The sequence below is a fragment of the Balaenoptera acutorostrata genome, chromosome 6 (assembly GCF_949987535.1).
Source record: "Balaenoptera acutorostrata chromosome 6, mBalAcu1.1, whole genome shotgun sequence".
Classification (NCBI taxonomy): domain Eukaryota; kingdom Metazoa; phylum Chordata; class Mammalia; order Artiodactyla; family Balaenopteridae; genus Balaenoptera; species Balaenoptera acutorostrata.
In genome coordinates, this window is record NC_080069.1 from 75,964,760 (window position 1) to 75,981,584 (window position 16,825).

Genomic DNA, 16,825 nt, shown 5'->3' on the forward strand with positions numbered 1-16,825 from the left:
AAATGCAAATCAAAACCACAATGAGTTACTACCTCAAACCTGTTAGAATGACTATTACCAAAAAGACAAAAAATAGCAAGTGTTGGCAAGGATGTGGATAACAGGGAACACTTGTGCACAGTTGGTGGGAATGTAAATTGGTGTAGCCACTATTAAAAACAGTATGGAGGTTTCTCAAAAAATTAAAAATAGAACTACCATATGATCCAGCAATTCCACTTTTGGGTATTTATCTGAACAAAATAAAAACACTAACTCAAAAAGATAAATGTATCCCCATATTCATTGCAGCGTTATTTCCAATATCCAAAATATAGAAGCAACCTAAGTGTGTCCATCAATAGTTGTATGGATAAAGAAAATGTGAATATATATATATGGAATAATGTAATATTATTCAGTTTTTAAAAAGATTGAAATCTTGCCATTTGTGACAACATGATGGACCCCTAGGGAATTATGTCAAGTGAAATACTGCATGATCTCAAATATTGACTCTAACAACAATAACAACAACAAACAAAAAAACAAAACACCGACCTCATAGATACAGAGAATGAATTGATGGTTGCCAGGGGTAGTTGGGGGAAGAGGTAGCAGAAATGGGTGAAGGGGGTCAAAAGGTAAAAAATTTTTTTTAAGTTTTTTTAAGAAACTTCGTCTACCAGTGGTATACAGTGGACCACAAAGACAAATTTTGAAATGCACTAAGTGATATGCAGATTTAATACTGTTGGAATTGAGAGGGGAGTTCATGATGTTATAAATGTACATCCAATTATTCCCAACTGATCCAAGACAATGTCGTCATGTACAACTCTTACGGATTTCACTGGCAAAAAAAGTTTAGCATGGATGAGAGTTAGCTATTCCCCCACACCCTTGTTTAACAGGATACGATGAAAGTCAGTCTTAGATCAAATTCTGCCTCTCACACCTTTGTTAAGCATTATTACAAGCAAGCACAAAACTGTCCATACAACTTGTTTTGTAACTCTGATGAAGTCCTGCTCTTTACCAGTTTGGGTGATTTGATCACACTTTGCATGACAGGTTCACTCATACCGGATGTGATAATATTCCTTTAAATGGACATGAAACAACTAGAAATCGTTAGACCCGAAGTCTGGCCATGGAACTGCTGGGTGTTCAAATTTTGGGAACCACCTCTAAGGGTAAAGCACATAGAACTTACACCCAGTTCACAAAATAATGGGGAGCGTCTGATCATTTTAGCCAATCTATTAATACATATCTTGAATATCTGTAATTTCTCAGTGAGAGTCCATTTCTAACATTCATCATGCTAATTACAAGCCATCAATTTAATAAAAACCCATTTCTGACATTTGCTGTACTAATTAGCAAAGCATCTGTCTGGTATTAATCAATATATGGATAGTAGATGCACTTGTGATAGCTACCTCTCTAATCACTTAGGAAGGTAGAGTGGGGCTAGATAATGGAGAATAAGGTACAGAATTTCCACTTAGTTATACAGGTTTGGCTTTGGCTTTGTTTTTGTTTTTTAAGGCAGGGGAGTAACAACTAGAACTTGAATTCAGGAAGATTCATTTGACCATCAGATTTGGGGGAAGGGGGGAGGACATGTGAAAAAGATACTGAAAGCAAGTAGGTGAATAATAAAGCCAGAACAGTTGCTGGGCTAAGAATAGAAGTGGAAAAGTGGAAGAAAAGTACAAGAGCTATTTATATATAGAATATATAAAAATACTGATTCTGCCTACCATGTGTGTAATGTTTGGTCTCTCACATATCACCATTAATTTTGATAGAAACTATGGAAAATGGATATTATCTTCATTAAGGATGAAGGTTCAGAGACATTAAATTGACTTCCAAAAGTTGCAAACCTAGTAAATGCTAGAATTGGGACTCAGAGCCAGGCAATGTGCTACACTGAAAAGAGCATGGGAAATGGCAAAGCTCAGGAAGTAGGCGAGCTTGGGGTGAAAGATACACATGCTTTTTTGGTGAAAGTGTAAAACTGGGACTACCTCTGAAGTGAGTAATTTAGCAATATACTTTAAATAAGTATCCCCTTTGACCTAGCAAATCCACTTACAGCAATTTATCCCACCTATATACGCTCACATGTATTTCTAAGTGCACGTGTGAGAATATTATTAAGTTCAATATTCTTTGAAATAGCAGTAGGTTGAGGATGAGTTAATAAATCATGGTGCAAATATCCATTTAATATAATAATGTACAGTTGTCTGTTTTTTATATACTGACATGATCAGATCTCCAGGATGTATCAATGAAAAGAGCAAAGTACTGAAGAGTGTGTGTGTGTGTGTGTGTGTGTGTATTTGTCATTTGTGTTTAAAAAGAATAAATACACACACACACACACACATAGCTACATTTTCTCTCTTGAAGGATACAAAGAAACTAACAGTGGCTGCCTCTGAGGGAAGGAGCTAGATAATTGAACAACAGATTGGGAGGAAGATTTATTCCTCACCAGTCCTTTTGTATGTTTTGAATTATATACATTTTATTACTTATTTTTGAAATTTTTTTAAGAGAAAAAAAGAGTATGGATTTTGGACTCAAGGAGAATTTGTTTCTTCTACTTAACTAGCTATGTGGCCATGTCCAAGTTATTATTTTCTAGTTTATTATGACTGCATTATAGAACATATAAAAAAGAAACCAAAAAGTCTCTTAAGAAGCCAACACTCAAGACACAATCACTATAAAACTTTGGTGTAATTCTTCCTAGTCTTTTAAAAAACCTGTACTTCTTTCTGGTTACAAAGTAAACAATTTAACTTTTAAATGTATTAGAAAATTTATTGGTCCATGTAAGGTATAGTGATTTATTGATGAAGATTTAGAATAATGAGTAGAAAGTACTTAAATATTTGTTTATTGTTCAATAAGTACATCATATTTTCCTGTTCAGGTCCAGGAACTAGCTCTTCTTTATTGACAAATCACCCTTTCTGGCTAATATTATATCCCACCTGGAGAAAAAAGTAGCAACTGTGTTATTACTTTAAATACCGCAACTCTTGGGAATTTGTTTATATTGAAACACTATAGGTCATCTCACCTATGCAGTCCCCCAGTACCACTTATTTAATGCTGGGTACATTATTGCTCCCTAGAGCGCAGCATCCAGCGACTTCCAGTGACTGTCAGAGAGGGACACTGTGCTCATTGATAATGAGGGCAAGTCTTACCCTGAGTATGCAGGAAAACAAGAACCATCATTCATTTTCTAGTCATGTAAAATTTACCGTTTGGAATTTTATAGCATGAAAATAGAACAACAGATTTTCCAACAGTGACTTCTCTTGAGCTCTTTAGGCCAGAATCACTGCATTCCTAGACCAGGTCCTCACTCTCTGTTGACCACACCCCTGCCTTCCACACACTACTGCCCGGAGAGGAGGAGAAGCAAGGGGCCCATGTACAACATGAGAACAGCAGCCCCATTCAGACAAGAAACGTCTGTCCCTTGTTGGGCATGACTTAAGTAAGACCAGCCTGGGAGAGCACAGTGTAGTCACATCAGTCCAAGGCAAGACAGGACATAAGTTGGAAGGGGCTGTTGGCATTATGGAGCAAAAGCTGCAAAAGCCCTGCGAGCAGGAAGACAGATCATCTTTGAGCATCTTTGTTAAACCACTTTGTTTTGTCTCTGTTACAGTAGTACAGAATTATCACACTCCCATATACAGTTGTCCCTCGGTATCCTCAGGGGGATTGTTTCCAGGATCCCTGTGGATACCAAAATCCTTGGATGTTCAAGTCCCTTATATAGAACAGTGTAGTATTAGCATATAAGCTATGCACGTCCTCCCTGATACTTTAAATCATCTCTAGATTACTTATAACACATAATACAATGCAAATACTAAATACATAGTTGTAAATACAATGTAAATGTTATGTAAAGAGTTGCCAGCCCATCGCAAATTCAAGTTTTGCTTTTTGGAACTTTCTGGGACTTTTTTTTCCTGAGTTTTTGTGATCCATGGTTGGATGAATCTGTAGATGCAGAACCCAAGTATACGAAGGGCTGACTTTATTGGATATTGCAAATCTTTTTAATTTTCATAAATCTGGTAGGCAAGAAAAATAGTATTTTATTTTTGCTCTAATTTGAACCATCATTATATTAGTGGGGTTGAGCCTATATTTATGTTTCTCAATCATTTGTATCTCTTCTTTAAATTATCTGTTCACGTTCTGTGCCCATTATTTTCTACTAGGGACTTTTTCATTCTGATTTTTAGGAGATCTATCTATCTATCAATATCTATCTATATATAGATAGATATATATATAATCTCCATTTTCCCATGATATAAGTTTTTAAAAGTTATAAATAGTTTTCCCAGTATACCTTTTGATTTTGTTTATGGTGTTTTTAGTTGTTCTAGATAAGATTTGTTGGCTTTGTGGGGGTTTTTTTCAATTTTGTTTTAATCAGGTTTTTCAATTGGTATTTTATGTCATTTTCCTACTCTTAGATGATATCAATAATTTACTCATATTTTCTTCATTATTTTTATAGTTTTGCTTTTACATTTAAATTTTTGTTTTGTCTATAATTGACTTTGATATAAGAATGAGGGAGGGATCAAGCCCTACCCCTACCCCCCAAAAAAAACCCAATCAGTTGTGCCAATACCGTATACTAAATAGTCCACCTTTCTTCCATTAGTTTGAAATTCCATCTTTATCATCTATTAAATCCCAATCTGTATTGGGTTACATTGGTCTATTACCATAGTTTTTAAATTACTAATTCTCGACAAAATATTAGCAAACCGAATCCAACAACACATAAAAAAGACCATACACCATGACCAAGTGGGATTCATCCCAAGTTCACAAGAATGGTTCAACGTATGCAAATCAATGTGATACACCACATAAACAAAAGAAAAGACAAAAACCACACCATCATCTCAGTAGATGCAGAAAAAGCATTTGACAAAATTCAATATCCATTCATGATAAAAACTCTTACCAAAGTGGGTACAGAGGGAACATATCTCAACATAATAAAAGCCATTTTTGACAAACCCACAGCCAATATAATACTCAATGGTGAAAAGCTGAAAGCCTTCCTGTTAAAATCTGGAACAAGACAAGGATGCCCACTCTCACCTCTTCTATTCAACACAGTATTGGAAGTCCTAGCCAAGGCACTCAGGTAAGAAAAAGAAATAAAAAGTATCCAAATGGGAAGGGAAGAGGTAAAAGTATCATTATATGCAGATGACATGATACTATAGATAGAAAACCCTAGAACTGATCAATGAATGCAGCAGGGTAGCAGGATACAAGATTAACATACAGAAATCGGTTGCATTTCTTTACACTAACAATGAAATATCAGAAAGGAATGTAAAAAAAGAATCCCTTTTAAAATCACACCCCCCAGGCTTCCCTCGTGGCGCAGTGGTTAGGAATCCGACTGCCAATGCAGGGGACAGGGGTTCGAGCCCTGTTCCAGGAGGATCCCACATGCTGCGGAACAGCTAGGCCCGTGTGCCACAAATGCTGAGCCTGCACTCTGGAGCCCACGAGCCACAGCTGCTGAGGCCTGCGTGCCTGGAGCCTGTGCTCCACAACAGGAGGAGCCACCGCAATGAGAGGCCTGCGCACTGCAAGGAGGAATGGCCCCCGCTCACCCCAACTAGAGAAGGCCCACAAAGCAATGAAGACCCAACGCAGCCAAAAATAAATAAATAAAATAAATTTATATTAAAAAAAAATTGCACCCCCCAAAAATAAAATACTTAGGAATAAAACTAACCAGAGAGGTGAAACACTTATATACTGAGAACTATAAAACATTAATAAAGGAAACTGAAGATGATTCAAAGAAATGGAAAGATATCCCATGTTCTTGGATTGGAAGAATTAATATTGTTAAAATGGCCATACTGCTCTTTCCACCATCTTTCTGTGCCGCCATAATGGTGTGCATGAATGTCCTGGCTGATGCTCTCAAGAGTATCAACAATGCGAAAAAAAGAGGCAAACGCCAGGTTCTTATTAGGCCGTGCTCCCAAGTCATCATCAGGTTTCTAACTGTGATGATGAATCATGGTTACATTGGCAAATTTGAAATCATCAATGATCACAGGGCTGGGGAAACTGTTGTGAACCTCACAGGCAGGCTAAATAACTGTGGAGTGATCAGCCCCAGATTTGATGTGCAACTCAAAGATCTAGAAAAATGTCAGAATAACGTGCTCCCGTCCCGTCAGTTTGTTTTCATTGTACTGACAACCTCAGCTGGCATCATGGACCATGAAGAAGCAAGACGAAAACACACTGGAGGGAAAATACTTGGATTCTTTTTCTAGGGATGTAATATACACATGCAAATAAAATGCCATACTATCCAAAGCAATCTACAGATTTAATGTGATCCCTATCAAATTACCCATGACATTTTTCACATAAGTGTAATAATAATAATCTGGGAAAATATTATGAACAACCTTATGCTAATAAATTCAACAACTTAGATAAAATGGGCAAATTTCTTGAAAGACACAGATTACCCAAGCTTACCCAGGAAGAAATATATAACCTGAAGAGCCTATCTATTAAAGAAATTGAATTTGTAGTTTAAAACATTCCCACAAAGAAAACTGCAGGCCCATAGGGCAGCACAGGTGAATTCCACTAAACATTTACAAATTCTTCATGAACTCTTTCAAAAAATTAAAAAGGTGAGAATACTTCCCAACTCATTCTATGATTACAGAATTACCCTGACACCAAAACCAGACAAAGATATTACAGAGAAATGGCAGACCAATATTCCTATGTTATAAATATAGATATCAACATAGATATCAAAAATTTTAGCAAATTGAATCCAAAATTTATAAAAAGGGTAATACATTTGACCAAGTGAAGTTTATCCCAAGAATGCAAGATTGTTTTGACACTTGAAAATCCATCAATGTAATTCATCATATTAACAAACTAAAGAATATTCATCTATAAATATATAAATAAATACATAAATTATTTCTGATTATGTCAATAGATGCAGAAAATCATTTGAAAAAATCCAACATCCGTTCCTGATAAAAACTCTCAGAAAAGTAGGAATAGAAGGAAAATTCTTCAACCCATTAAAGGGCATTTACTTAAAATCTTAACAACTAGCATCATACTAAATTGTGAAAAACTGAATCAATTTCCCCCTAAGATCAGGAAGAAGACAAGGATGCCAAACCTCAACATTAAAGATTCTAGCCAGTGCAATAAGGTCAAGAGAAAAGAAATAAAAACCACCTATACCAGAAAGGGAAGAAGTAAAACTGCCTTTTTTTCACAAATGTCATGCTCCCCTATGTAGAAAATCTGATGAAATCTATAAAAACTCTACTAGAGCCCATAAGTGAGTTAAGTGAATTTACAGGATACAAGATCACTATATAAGAATTAGATTTCTGGTTCAAGATGGTGACATAGAAAGATCCTGAACTCACCTCTCACAGCCCCACCGAGTCTACAGCTACATATGAACAACTTCCTCTGGAAAAAACTTAAATGTTGGCGGAGGAGGCAGGAACCCGAAGGCAAGCAGGGGCTGGGTGGGGACCATGGCTGGGATCACCACCATCGAGGCGGTGAAGCGCAAGATCCAGGTTCTGCAGCAGCAGGCCGATGATGCAGAGGAGAGGGCCGAGCGCCTCCAGCGGGAAGTGGAGGGAAAAAGGCGGGCCCGGGAACAGGCTGAGGCTGAGGTGGCCTCCTTGAACCGTAGGATCCAGCTGGTTGAAGAGGAGCTGGACCGCGCTCAAGAGCGCCTGGCCACTGCCCTGCAAAAGCTGGAGGAAGCTGAGAAAGCTGCTGATGAGAGTGAGAGAGGTATGAAGGTTATTGAAAACCGAGCCTTAAAAGATGAAGAAAAAATGGAACTCCAGGAAATCCAACTCAGAGAAGCTAAGCACATTGCAGAAGAGGCAGATAGGAAGTATGAAGAGGTGGCTCGTAAGTTGGTGATTATTGAGGGAGACTTGGAACGCACAGAGGAGCGAGCTGAGCTGGCAGAGTCCCGTTGCCGAGAGATGGATGAGCAGATCAGACTGATGGACCACAACCTGAAGTGTCTGAGTGCTGCTGAAGAAAAGTACTCTCAAAAAGAAGACAAATATGAGGAAGAGATAAAGATTCTTACTGATAAACTCAAGGAGGCAGAGACCCGTGCTGAGTTTGCTGAGAGATCGGTAGCCAAGCTGGAAAAGACAATTGATGATTTGGAAGATAAACTGAAATGCACCAAAGAGGAGCACCTCTGTACACAAAGGATGCTGGACCAGACTCTGCTTGACCTGAATGAGATGTAGAGCACCCCAGAGTCCCATCGTGCCGCTGCTCCTCCCTCTGACCCCGACTCCGCTGAGGCCAGCCTGCCCGAAGCTGACCTTTAAACTGAGGGCTGATCTTTAACTGGAAGGCTGCTTTCTCCTTTCGCCACCTCTCCCACCCCCACCCCTGTGTCATTTTCGCCAAACTGTCTCTGCCTCTCCCCAGAGAGTCCATTTGGGCTAGAGGCTGAGCACCTTTGGGAACAACGTTTAAGGGAATGTGAGCACAATGCTAAGTGTCTTTAAAAGCATGTGGTGATGTACACATTTTGTAATTATCTTTTCTGTTGTTGTTGATGTAGCAGCCATTTGTAAAACATTCCAGATAATTCCATAGTTTTGAAGCAGCAGTCTAATCCCTTTCTCACTTTTGGAAGGTAACTTTTCAGCTTAATGCATATTGCCCTCTCCGTAGAGGAGGGGAAAAGGTATGCGCATGCTTTGCTGAGAGCCAAACAGCCCAGAGAAGGACTCCATTTTGGGAAACCTTATTGCTCTGTAAAAAGTACCTGCCAAACCAGAAAGGTGATTCCAGAAGGAGTTAGCCAAAAAAAAAAAGCTCTGTTCAGGTTTTCAGCTTTACGGTATCTTTGGGCAACTTTTTTTTCCATCCGAAGTGACCAGATGAAATCAACATGGTGAGACCTCTGAGCCCAAATCCTTGTCCCAGCTCTGCCCTGTTCCCCGCCGCTCACAGAATGGGTCACGTGCCCCTTATTGTGAGGCGACCACTTATTTGCTCTCCCGCCTCCTTGAAAGAAAGGAAAGAAAATTATGTTTTACCACTGATTTAGCCATATGAAACTCATCTCATCACCCTTTTCTGGGTCTGAAGCTGCTGTCTCTAAAAGTGCCATCTCATTGTGCATTGTATCAGTTAGTGCTGGAGAAATCTTGAATAGCTTATGTACAAAATTGTTTTTAAATTTTATATTATTTTGAAACTTTGCTTCTTTGGGGTTGGGGCACACTGGTCACCCCATCTGGCTGTGAGAGCTCTCTACAGTCTGGGCTGGCAGTGTGCTGATCTTTTAAAGTTTCTTTCCCTACCCAATCCCCTCTTTTTGGTGAGGTTTCAGTGAGGTCAGTTAGGTGTGCATCCTACAGCTTAATTGGCTTAAAATGTACTCCCCTTTGGTGTGGTCTCTTTGGGGGCCGATTGGGAGAAAGAAAAAACAATAGTGTAACTGTTTTGATACTGAACATTGATAAATGTCTTTTTGAAATAAAGAACCAGTCCCTCCAAAAAAAAAACAACAACAAAAAACTTAAATGTTGGCTGAGCATGGACTACACTGGGCAAATGAGAAGAAAACCACATTAAAATGGGTAGTGGGGCTTCCCTGGTGGCGCAGTGGTTAAGAATCTGCCCACCAATGCAGGGGACACGGGTTCGAGCCCTGGTCCAGGAAGATCCCACATGCTGCAGGGCAGCTAAGCCCATGCGCCACAACTAATGAACCTGCGCTCTAGAGCCTGCAAGCCACAACTACTGAGTCCATGCACCTGGAGCCTGTGCTCCGCAACAAGAGAAGCCACCGCAGTGAGAAGGCCGTGCACCGCAATGAAGAGTAGCCCCCGTTCGCTGCAACTAGAGAAAGCCCGCGCGCAGCAACAAAAACCCAACGTAGCCCAAAATAAAATAAATAAAATTTTTTTAAAAAGGGGGTAGGAATGGCTGGGACACAATCTTGCTATACATACCACTGTTGGTACAGTGACCCCAAATCAGGAGGGAACTCAAAACCCAGAGCTTCTCCCTGAGGATTGAAGGGTATCAATCGCACATCAAGCACTCCAACTTTTGATACTTGCACCTGAGAGATGAACTCCCAAATACCTAGCTTTGAAATCCAACCAGGCTCACATCCAGAAGATCCCCAAAACTGTAGCAATCTGAGAAATGGCTCTAGAAGGGCTTGCACACTTAGACTCACCCTCCCCAGGGCTCAGCTCAGAGGCTGCAGATTGCATTTAGACTTTGAGTGAAAGAGGTTCGTTTTCATATATTAAAGCACTGGCCTGGGGGGCAGGCATCTATTTTTACACACACATCTAAGAGCTGTTGGAACACTCTCCAGAAACAGAGACCGGTGGGGGCCATCTATGTGCTGTCACTCTGCCTTGCTTAGCCAACAGACGCCCTCTTGTTCTTTCTCTTTTATTCCTATAGGCCTCATTTTTATGCTCCCCTCTTCCTCGCTACAGCCAGTGGGCGCCATCAGCATGCTCTTAATTCTGCTGTGACCTAGAGCGCCAGTATCTCCCAGAAGGGAGCTTTTACATGTGTCTGATGCCCTGAGTTTTGCAGCTACTGCCTAGGGGATGCCCCTCGGTTGCCTGGCTCTAGAGGCCAGGAGAGCATGCATTTCTAGGTCCCCTGGGACTGTAACAATCAGAGAGGCAGTTTTTGGCAGGCTACCACGCCCAGGGCACTGCACAGCCAGCAGACTCAAACACCATCCCAGTCATTCTGTGAGAGAAGCCTATTTGCTGGTCCAGGAGCTGTGGCCTAAGAGATAGGCTTCTGGTTTGATACACAACTAATGGCCTAAGGAAGCGGTCTCAGGGAACAGAGGCTGGTGGGCACAATCTTTGTGCTCTCCCTCTGCCTCACCAGCTCACCAGTATCTCCCAGAGAGGAGCTTATACCCTTGTCTGGCACCCTAATTTTTGTAGATGCTGCCAAGGGACACTTCCACATGATCTGGCTCTGGTAGCCAGTGGAACTATAACCAAAGGAAAAGAGTTCTTAAATAGCTAACATTCCCAGGGCACAGTAAGAGCAAGAGACCCAGGAGCTCAATCTCTCTGTGAAAGAGGCCTATTAACTAATCATCACAGATGCAGCCTGAGGGGCAAGTTTCTAATTAAACACACATCTAAGGGCTGACGGTAATCTTTTCCACAGAGCTCAGAAGTGGGGCGGGGGGGGCTCTGCCATCCTCCGGAACACCAGCATCTCCCAGAGGGGAGCTCTCACATGTGTCAGGTGCCCTGGCTTTTACATCTGGTGCTCTGGTTTTTGCAGCTGCCAACAAGGGGACGTACCTTGACTGCCTCTGCTCTGGTGGCCAGAGGGTCTTGTGTTCCTGGGTCCCAAGGGACTGTAAGGACTGGAGAGGTAGTTCTTGGCAGGCTACCAAATCCAGGACACTGCGCAGACTGCAGACTGAAACACACCCACGGCCATTCTGTGAAAGAGGCCTAATTGAGTCTCCTGGAGCTTTGGCCTGAGGGGAAGCTTCAGGTTTGGCACACATCTAGGGGTCTATGGAGCTGATCTCAGGGAACGCAGGCCAGTGGATGCCATCCTTGCACTTCCCCTCTTTCTCACTAAGGCTCAGTGGTACGTCCCAGAAAAGAGCTTATATTCTTGTCTGGAGCCCTGATTTGTATGACTTCTGCCGAGGGGACACCTCCAGATCACCTGGCTCTGGTGGCTGGTGGGGCTTATGCCTGTGGTCCCACAGGACTGTAGATCTTTGCATACTTTAAAATCTGCTGTCTGAGGGTTTGGCTTCCAATCTGTCTGGATCTAAGTGCTGACTGAGAGCCTCCCCTTTTTGGGACGTGTACAGGTCTTGGCACACCTTTAACTACTGGGAGCTATTAAAAGTATAATAGGCAGCTTGGACAATCACAAAGGTTTGAGAGACAACCAGAGGCTAGGGCAGGGTTGAACAAGATTCATCTTCTACACGAGGCCACTGCTTTTACACTGAGAGAAGTGGTTGTTTTATCTACTGCAAGAAACCAACACAGGGAGTCAAGAAAATGAAGAAACAGATGAATATGTTCCAAACAAAAGAAGATAAAAGCTCAGGAAAAAAAACCCAAAACCTTAATAGAATGGAGATAAGTAATTTACCTGATAAAGTGTTCAAGGTAATGGTTATAAGGCTGCTCACTGAACTGGGGAGTAAAATAAATGAACACAGTGAGAAATTCAACAGAGAGAGAGAAAATATAAGAAAGTACCAAACAAAAGTTACAGAGCTGAAGAATAACCGACCTGAAAAGTACACTCCAGGGTTCAAAAGGAGACTAAACAAAGTAGAAAAAAGGAACAGTTAACTTGTTGACAAGGCACTAAAATTCACCCAATCAGAGCAGCAAGAGGAAAAAATAAATATAAAAAAGAAGAAAGCTTAAGGGACTTATGGGAAACCATCAAATGGGCTAACATTCATAACATTAATGGGCTAACATTATAGGGTTCCCAAAAGGAAAAGAGAGAAAGGGGCAGAAAAATCATTTGAAGAAATAATGGCTGAAAATGTCCCTAAACTGGGTAAGGAAACAGCATCCAGATCCAGGAAGCCCAGGATCCAAGTTCCAAATAAGAGGAGCCCAGAGATCCACACCAAGACACATTTTCTTAAAATGTCAAAAGTTAAAGACAAGGAGAGAATCTTAGAAGCAATAAGAGAAAAACAACTTGTTACATACAAGAGAATTCTCATAAGACTATCAGCAGATTTTTCAGCAGAAATTGTGTAGGCCAGAAGGGAAAAGCACTATATATTCAAAGTGCTGAAAGAAAATAAACAAACTACAACAACAACAAAAACTTCCAACCAAGAATACTCTACCTGACACAGTTATCAATCAGAAGTGAAAGAGAGATAAAGAGTTTTCCAGACAGGCAAAAACTAAAGGAGTTTGTCACCACTAAACTGGTCTTACAAGAAATGTTAATGGGACTTCTTTAAGCTGAAAAGAAAGGGTATTAATTAGAAACAAGAAAACATATGAAAGGATAAATCTCACTGGAAACGCAAACATAGAAAAGGTAGTGGATTAATCACTTTTAAAGCTAGTATGAAGGTTGAAAGACAAAAGGGGTAAAAATAACTATGATTACAATAATTAGTTAAGTAACACACAAGATAAAAAGATATAAATGTAATATCAAAACCATGAAAGTCAGATGGAATAGAGTAACAATGTAGAGCTTTAAAATGAGATCAATCTTAAGTTGTTATTGACTTAAATAAGGTTCTTATTATATGTAAACCTCATGGTAACACAAAGAAAAATCTTATAGTAGATATATAAAAGATAAAGAGAAAGGAATTTAAGTATACCAGAAAGGTATCAAACCACAAAGGGAAAGAGGAAGAGAAGATGGGAACAAGAGGAACTATGAAACAACCAGGAAAACAATGAATAAATAGCAGTAAGTCCCTACCTATAAATAATTACTTTAAATGTAAATGAACTAAATTCTACAATCAAAAGAAAAGAATGGCTAAATGGATTAAAAAAAAAAAACAAGTCACACCTATAGGCTGCCTACAAGAGACTCACTTCCAATATAAGGACACACAGAGACTGAAAGTGAATCTATGGGAAAAGATATTCCATGCAAATAAAAACAAAAAAAGCTGGGGTAGCTATACTTATATCAGACAAAATAGACTTTAAAACAAAGACTGTAATAAGAGACAAAGAAGGGCATAATGATAAAAGGGTCAATCCAACTAGGGATATAACATTTGTAAATATGTGTCCAACACAGGAGCACCTAAATGTAAAAAGCAAATATTAAAGACCTAAAAGGAGAAATAGACAGCAATACAATAGTAGTAGGGGGCTTTAATACCCCACTTATATCAACAGATAGATCGTCTAGGCAGAAAATCAATGAAGAAAGCATGGTCTTAAATAACAGACTAGGTGAACTTAACAGATATATACAGAACATTCCACCCCAAAGCAACAGAATATGCATTCTTCAAGTGCACATGGAACATTCTCTAGGATAGATCAAGTGTTAGGCCACTAAACAAGTCTTGATAAACACAAGAGGACTAAAACCATATTGAGCATCTTTTCTGACCACAGTAGTATGAAACTAGAAATCAATTACATGGAAAAAACTGGAAAATCCAAAAATATGTGGAGATTAAACAACACGTTACTGAACAACCAATGTGTTGTTCAAGAAGAAATCAAAGGGACTTCCCTGGTGACACAGTGGTTAAGAATCCACCTGCCAATGCAAGGGACACGGGTTTGATCCCTGGTCCAGGAAGATCCCACATGCCACGGAGCAACCAAGCCTGTGCACCACAACTACTGAGCCTGCACTCTAGAGCCTGTGAGCCACAACTACTGAGCCCACATGCTGCAACTACTGAAGCCCACGTGCCTAGAGCCCATGGTCCGCAACAAGAGAAGCCACTGCAATGAGAAGACTGCACACCACAACGAAGAGTAGCCCCCACTCGCCGCAACCAGAAAAAGCCCACGTGCAGCAATGAAGCTCCAACGCAGCCAAAAATAAATAAACTTATTTAAAAAAGAAGAAATCAAATAAGAAATTTAAAAAATTTCTTGAGACAAACAAAAATGGAAATACAACATAGCAAAGTTTATGGGTTGCTGCGAAAGCATTTAAAGGGGGATGTTCATACCATATGATCCCACTTTTATGTGGAATCCAATGCAAACAAAACAAAAACAAAAACACAAAAAACAACTAACCTAACAGATACAGAGAATAAATTGGTGGCTGCCAGAGCTGGGGGGTTGGGAAGTGAGAGAAATGGATGAAGGGCATCAAAAAGGGGCAAACTTCCAGTTATGAAATAAATAAGTCATAAGGATATAATGTACAGTATGGTGAATAGTCAACAATACTGTATTAATTATTTGAAAGTTCCTAAGAGAGTGGATCTTGAAAGTTATCACAAGATAAAAAAATTATTTTTAACTATGTGACAGATGTAATCTAGAATTATTGTAGTGATTATTTCACAATGTATACCAATATGGAATCATTATGTTGTACACCTGAAACTAACATAATATTATGTCAGTTATAGCTCAATTAATTTTTTATAAAAAGAACTAGTTGTATTTCCATATTTTACAAATGAATCAGAAATTGGAAATTAAAAATATGGTTTATAATGTCATCAAAACCCAGGATTCTTAGGAATAAATCTAACAAAAAATGTGAAAGACATACACTGAAAACTACAAAACATTGCTGAGAGAAATTAAAGAAGATCTAAATAAATGGAGAAATACATATTGTTCAGAAGTTGGAAACTCAGTATTGTTATCATTTTTCCAAATTGATCTCTAGATTCTGCACAAGCTCAATCAAAACCCTAGCAGACATTTTTATAGAAACTGACAAGGTGATTCTAAAATTCATATAGAAATTTGAGAGACTGAGAATTCTCAAAGCAACTTTGAAAAAAAAAACAAGGTTTGATGGCTAACACCAGAAGATTTCAATAATTATTATAAACGTAAAGTAATTAAGACAGTGTGCTATGGGAATCAAAATAGACAAATAAATCAATGGAACAGAATAAAGAGTCTATAAATAGATACACATACATACAAACAACGAATTTTCAACAAAATTGCCATGACAATTTAGTGGAGAAATGATAGCCTTTCATCTGGAACAACTGAACAGTCCTATTAAAAAAAACAAAGCAAATAAACCAAAAAAACAAAAAACCCACTTTGATCCATATTTTGCAATATACAAAAAATTAACTCAAAATGATCATAGACTTAAATATAAGATCCCAAACCATAAAACTTCTAGAAGAAAATGGGAAAACTCTTGTGATCTTGGGTTAGGCAAATATTTCTGAGATATGAGACCAAAACACAATTTATAAAATATCAAATTTTTCAATTAGACTTCATCAAAGTTTAAAACGTTTGCTCATGGAAAGGACTGGTAAAAGAAAAAATAAAAAGACAATACATCAAAAAGAAAAAAAAAAAAGAATACAGATTCTTTTCAAGTGCACATGGAACATTCTCCTGAATTGGCCACATACTGTGGCACAAAACAAGCCTCAACAAATTTAAGACTACAGAAATTATTTCAAGCATCTTTTCTGACCACAACAGCATAAAACTAGAAATTAACCACAGAAAAGACAATGAGAAAAAAACCGATTACATGGAGACTAGACAATACGCTACTAAAAAAACCAATGGGTCAATGATGAAATCAAAGAGGAAATTAAAAAATACCTTGAGACAAATGACAATGAAAACACAACCAAGGACTTCCCTGGTGGCACAGTGGTTAAGAATCCGCCTGCCAGTGCAGGGGACACAGGTTCGAGCCCTGGACCAGGAAGATCCCACATGCCACAGAGCAACGAAGCACATGCACCACAACTACTGAGCCTGTGCTCTAGAGCCTGCAAGCCACAACTACTGAGCCTGCATGCCCCAACTACTGAAGTCCGTGTGCCTAGACCCCCTGCTCTGCAATGAGAAGCCACCACAATGAGAAGCCCACGCACCACAATGAAGAGTAGCCCACATTCACCACAACTAGAGAAAGCCCATGCACAGCAACAAAGACCTGATGCAGCCAAAGATAAATTTAAAAAATAAAAATAAATATATTTTAAAAAAAAAGAAAACACAACCATACCAAAAGTATG

At 39.3% G+C, this 16,825-nt stretch overlaps 3 protein-coding genes across 4 annotated transcripts in view; 2 read left to right on the forward strand and 1 right to left on the reverse strand.

The window, feature by feature from the left end:
• Positions 1 to 16,825, reverse strand: part of KLF9 (KLF transcription factor 9) — a 100,398-nt gene that overhangs the window by 37,208 nt on the left and 46,365 nt on the right. The window lies entirely within an intron of this gene.
• LOC103005094 (40S ribosomal protein S15a-like) lies at positions 5,960 to 6,366 on the forward strand. The gene has a single exon (XM_057548884.1). It carries the CDS (start codon positions 5,970 to 5,972, stop codon positions 6,360 to 6,362), a length of 393 nt encoding a protein of 130 aa, XP_057404867.1. The 5' UTR covers positions 5,960 to 5,969; the 3' UTR covers positions 6,363 to 6,366.
• LOC103004609 (tropomyosin alpha-3 chain-like) lies at positions 7,597 to 9,063 on the forward strand. 2 transcript variants are annotated; one of them, XM_007182251.3, is made up of 2 exons: positions 7,684 to 7,751; positions 7,886 to 9,063. In XM_007182251.3, the coding sequence occupies exons 1-2, from the start codon at positions 7,684 to 7,686 to the stop codon at positions 8,364 to 8,366; spliced, it is 549 nt and encodes a 182-aa protein (XP_007182313.2). In that variant the 3' UTR covers positions 8,367 to 9,063. The 2 variants fall into 2 exon arrangements, with proteins under 2 accessions (XP_007182312.2, XP_007182313.2); XM_007182250.3 differs by having other exon boundaries at positions 7,597 to 9,039.

Coding starts and splice junctions, on each gene's coding strand:
- LOC103005094 (XM_057548884.1), top strand. CDS start 5,970: ATGGTGTGCATGAATGTCCTGGCTGATGCTCTCAAGAGTATCAACAAT.
- LOC103004609 (XM_007182250.3), top strand. CDS start 7,620: ATGGCTGGGATCACCACCATCGAGGCGGTGAAGCGCAAGATCCAGGTT.